General features: G+C 46.6%; 1 protein-coding gene across 1 annotated transcript in view; it reads right to left on the reverse strand.

Annotated features, from left to right (window-relative positions):
- Positions 1 to 2,220: 2,220 nt before the first annotated feature.
- Positions 2,221 to 5,000, reverse strand: part of LOC140378023 (uncharacterized) — a gene marked incomplete at its 5' end in the record, with an annotated part of 3,535 nt that continues 755 nt past the window's right edge. Inside the window, 2 exons of the mRNA XM_072463653.1 lie at positions 2,221 to 3,915; positions 4,126 to 4,246. Of these exons, the coding sequence (XP_072319754.1) occupies positions 2,523 to 3,915; positions 4,126 to 4,246 (1,514 nt within the window). The remainder of the gene's footprint in view (positions 3,916 to 4,125; positions 4,247 to 5,000) is intronic.

Genomic DNA, 5,000 nt, shown 5'->3' on the forward strand with positions numbered 1-5,000 from the left:
TCAGGGGCCCCGGTCCTTATTAGGGGACAGTGTGATACAGGGGCCCGCTCCTCATGAGGACAGTGTGATTCAGGGGCCCCGCTCTTCATGAGGACAGTGTGATTCAGGGGCCCCGCTCCTCATGAGGACAGTGTGATTCAGGGGCCCCGGTCCTTATTAGGGGACAGTGTGATACAGAGGCCCGCTCCTCATGAGGACAGTGTGATTCAGGGGCCCCGCTCCTCATGAGGACAGTGTGATTCAGGGGCCCCGCTCCTCATGAGGACAGTGTGATTCAGGGGCCCCGCTCCTCATGAGGACAGTGTGATTCAGGGGCCCCGCTCCTCATGAGGACAGTGTGATTCAGGGGCCCCGCTCCTCATGAGGACAGTGTGATTCAGGGGCCCCGCTCCTCATGAGGGGACAGTGTGATGCAGGGGCCCCGCTCCTCATGAGGACAGTGTGATTCAGGGGCCCCGCTCCTCATGAGGACAGTGTGATTCAGGGGCCCCGCTCCTCATGAGGACAGTGTGATTCAGGGGCCCCCGCTCCTCATGAGGGGACAGTGTGATGCAGGGGCCCCGCTCCTCATGAGGGGACAGTGTGATACAGGGGCCCGCTCCTCATGAGGACAGTGTGATTCAGGGGCCCCGGTCCTTATTAGGGGACAGTGTGATACAGGGGCCCGCTCCTCATGAGGACAGTGTGATTCAGGGGCCCCGGTCCTTATTAGGGGACAGTGTGATACAGGGGCCCGCTCCTCATGAGGACAGTGTGATTCAGGGGCCCCGCTCCTCATGAGGACAGTGTGATTCAGGGGCCCGCTCCTCATGAGGACAGTGTGATTCAGGGGCCCCGCTCCTCATGAGGACAGTGTGATTCAGGGGCCCCGCTCCTCATGAGGGGACAGTGTGATGCAGGGGCCCCGCTCCTCATGAGGGGACAGTGTGATACAGGGGCCCGCTCCTCATGAGGACAGTGTGATTCAGGGGCCCCGGTCCTTATTAGGGGACAGTGTGATACAGGGGCCCGCTCCTCATGAGGGGACAGTGTGATTCAGGGGCCCCGCTCCTCATGAGGGGACAGTGTGATGCAGGGGCCCCGCTCCTCATGAGGGGACATTATTAATGGAGGCCTCTGGCTTTGTTTGTAACGCGATGCCCTTTTCTTGTATTCATTTTGAAGGTCATATTCCGATGTCTTTTCTTCACGTCTTGTCTGTGTTTTAGGAGCTGTAACTTCAGGTGCTTAAGAACCAGAGCAAATAAGAAATAAACTTGTGTTGAAATCTCTCCTGCTCTTTTATTCCGGCGTCTCGTGTCATGTTCCTATGTCAGATTTCTACGTTGCTCACGTAGACGCAGGACGCTCCATGCTAACATCTGAAATCATATTATATTATATATATATATATATATATAATGATACAGGTCGGAGTGGCACAGTTTGACACTGGGGAAGAGGTCAGAACGATGTAATCACTGGGTCTGGACACATGAAACAGAAACTGGCACCAAGTTGAGGACACTCACTTTTACTTTTAGTACATTTAGAGGAAATGGTACTTTTCATTTCAGAGTAAGTCTAAATGAGACAAGATATTTCAGACATGTCAATTTATTAAAAAAAGAAAATGTCAAATGAATTTGTGATATGTCGACAAAATGACAAGCGTAAAACATGCAGCCAAAGCAATCGTATGGGGCAAAATGATCACCGTTGCATCTGCTAAAAAGAGACAAAGGAAGAAAAACTAAATGACCTGCAAGACAAGTTCAAATCCTTGTAGACTAAAAATACAAATCCTCAAATGCAACAGGATATTAAAAGAATAAGTGAGATTTGACATCTCAAATCATTTTAATAAATGCAATTTTCTGAAAGTGAAACCGGAAAAGCTCGGAAATAAGCAGAAAAATGCATCAGTAAAAAATAAAGTAAAATCAAAATGTTTTTTTTAACTTATCCAAAACATTAGCAGAAAATAAATACTAAATTCACTGGAAGGAACTTGCTTTAGTGATTCGGTGCAACATACAACAATGGTCAATAATAAAAGCAAATATATCGTATAGACAATAAGGCATTAAAGAAAAACTATTACATTACGGATAAAAATAGACTTGGTTTGTTCACAAAATGTAGTTCCATTTACAGACGTAGTGCAGAAAGTGAAGCCCTGACCTTAACCATAGGCCAATCAGTAAAATACACATTTAATATGAGATTGGGCCCCAAGTTACTCAGGTGTATTTCAAACCGCCCTGCTCGGCCCTGCTCGGCCCTGCTCGGCCCTGCTCCGCCCTGCCCTGCTCCGCCCTGCTCCGCCCTGCTCCGCCCTGCCCTGCTCCACTCTGTTAGAGCCTTCCACCAGATACTTTTCAGTACCGGCTTGGCCCTGGTTCCAACCAGTAGGTCTGGTGGACATGCTGGACAGGCCGCGAAACTGAGACACAGAGACAAAGAGAACCAGAGAGAGACAGAGACACCAGAAGGCATCCATCTTGTCTTGCCACTTGACACGGCTTCTTCTTCATGTGTCCTCACACGTCTTGTCTCTCTCCTGGGTGACTCCTCAGATGTCTTCTCATGTTGGAGCTCGAGGAAAACCTTGTGTTGCAGATTGAACAGCTGAAAGGTTTCTCGCCTGTATGTGTTCTCGTGTGAAGCGCAAGATTACGCTTTTCAGTAAATGTTTTGGTACAGATTGAACAGCTGTAAGGCTTGTCTTCTGCATGTGTCTTCATGTGACCTGTAAGAATATACTTTTGGACAAATGTTTTCTTACAAATTGAGCAGCTGAATGGTTTGTCGCCTGTATGTGCTTTCATGTGTACTGCAAGGCAACTCTTACGGGCAAATGTTTTCTTACAGGGTGAACAGCTGTAAGGTTTGTCTCCTGTATGCGTTCTCATGTGTACTGAAAGATTACTCTTTAAGGCAAATGTTTTCTGGCAGATTGAACAGATGTAAGGTTTCTCTCCTGTGTGGGTTCTCATGTGATCTTTAAGATTACCTGTTTGGGCAAATGTTTTCTTGCAGATTAAACAGCTGTGAGGTTTGTCTCCCGTGTGCGTCGTCATGTGAACGGCCAGGCTATTCTTAAAGGTAAATGTTCTCTGGCAGAGTGAGCAGCTGAATGTTTTCTCTCCCGTGTGTGTTCTTGTGTGTTCTGTGAGATGATACTTTTGGGCAAATGTTTTGGTACAGACTGAACAGCTGTAAGGTTTGTCTCCTGTGTGTGTTCTCGTGTGTACTGCAAGGTTACTTTTTAAGGCAAATGTTTTCGTACAGACGGAACAACTGTAAGGTTTGTCTCCTGTATGCGTTCTCATGTGTATTGCAAGGCTTCTCTTTACAAGAAATGTTTTGGTACAGATTGAACAGCTGTAAGGTTTGTCTCCTGAATGCATTCTTGTGTGTATTGTAAGATTACACTTTAAGGTAAATGTTTTCTTGCAGATTGAACAACTGTAAGGTTTGTCTCCCGTGTGTGTTCTCATGTGTACTGCAAGTCTATCCTTTACAATAAATGTTTTCTTACAGACTGAACAGCTGTAAGGTTTGTCGCCTGTGTGTGTTCTCATGTGTATTGCAAGATGACCCTTTTGGGTAAATGTTTTCTTACAGACTGAACAGCTGAATAGTTTCTCTCCTGTATGAACTCTAATGTGTCTTTGTAAATTCCGTTTGAACCCATATCTCTTTTTACAAAAAGGGCATAGGTGTTTCTTCTTCTCAGCTCCTTCAGCAGTTCCCGACATGCCTCCCTTGTTTACAGTTGCACCTGCGTTATGTCCATCAGCCTCTGTCTCCATCTGTGCAGCTGAACAGCTGAGTGGAGCCGTCCAGTCTTCATCATCATCATCAGCGTCAGAAGAATGCTCCGTGTCTCCCTCACTCTCTGATCTGATGTCTTCGCCCTGTGTTTTCTCTCTGTGTGAAGACAAAAGAGTCCTCACTGCTTCAACAAAGACAAACGGAGCTCTGCACTCAGGAACAGAATTGAAACTCAAAACAGAAACTTTGATGATATTGTCTTCTGAGGAGAAGTCGCTCTGCGTCTGATGTCTTATGTATAAAACCTGATAATAATAGGTGCTGATAATACATCTTAAATATTTCTAAAATAGCAGCCTTACTCACACTTGCAGCTGCTCTTCCTCCTGTTTGACGCTCTGCTCTTCTGGCTCCTTTTTAATCCGTGGAGTCTCTGGGATTTCCTGGTTCAGACCAGGACCAGGACTCACCGAGGGGACGTGCACACCTGCCGGAGACAACGAGGGACTAATAAATTGGAACATTAAGTATTTTGAGTCAATAGAAGTTGTTCTGCTATCATATTCCTACTGTGATGATGTTTCTAATGGGCTTTTCTCTACATGGTATGTAGCAGCATGATGCTTTACACAGGATACAATAAGTGAACCAGTCTGGGGGCCAGCACTTTGGCACGGTTCTTTGACTATCCTGACTCTGGGCACCAGCAGGGGGCGCTCACAGAGCTCCATGTTTAGTCCTGACTCTGCAGTGAGTCCACTGGGCCATAGTCACCTGCTGTCAGTGAGACAGATCTGATCTAATCTGATTTAACCATTAGAAAAGTGAACAGTCTTAGCTACAAACACAGACTTGTCTCTAAAAGATAGTTTTTAAGTGTTTGTTGAAACTTGGTGCTGCTGTTGCTTCACTTCCTCTGCACATGCTCAGTCAGGCACAAGATTCCCACAGGTTTATTCAGTGTTTGAGCTCAGATCTGTGGGTTTGAGGCTGTGGTCCTCAGAGCACGTGTGCAGAGCTCCAAAAGAAGCTGCTGTCCGCTCTGGTTCTAAAGCTCATGTTAGAGATCAGAGCATGAACAGGGCTCTGAACACGGTCACAGAATGAAAAGGGAGAAGAAGAATCCAGCTTCACGCCCAGTACTGCCCAGCGGCCTGTAGAGGTCACTAAAAGACAGTGAGTTCAGCCCAGCTTCAGCAGCAGAAGTGAGGGGAAAACAAGCTTATTAGGATATATTTTAT

Source organism: Eucyclogobius newberryi, unplaced genomic scaffold (genome assembly GCF_026437365.1).
Source record: "Eucyclogobius newberryi isolate DKJ021-1_F unplaced genomic scaffold, fEucNew1.0.hap1 SCAF_4, whole genome shotgun sequence".
Lineage (NCBI taxonomy): Eukaryota > Metazoa > Chordata > Actinopteri > Gobiiformes > Gobiidae > Eucyclogobius > Eucyclogobius newberryi.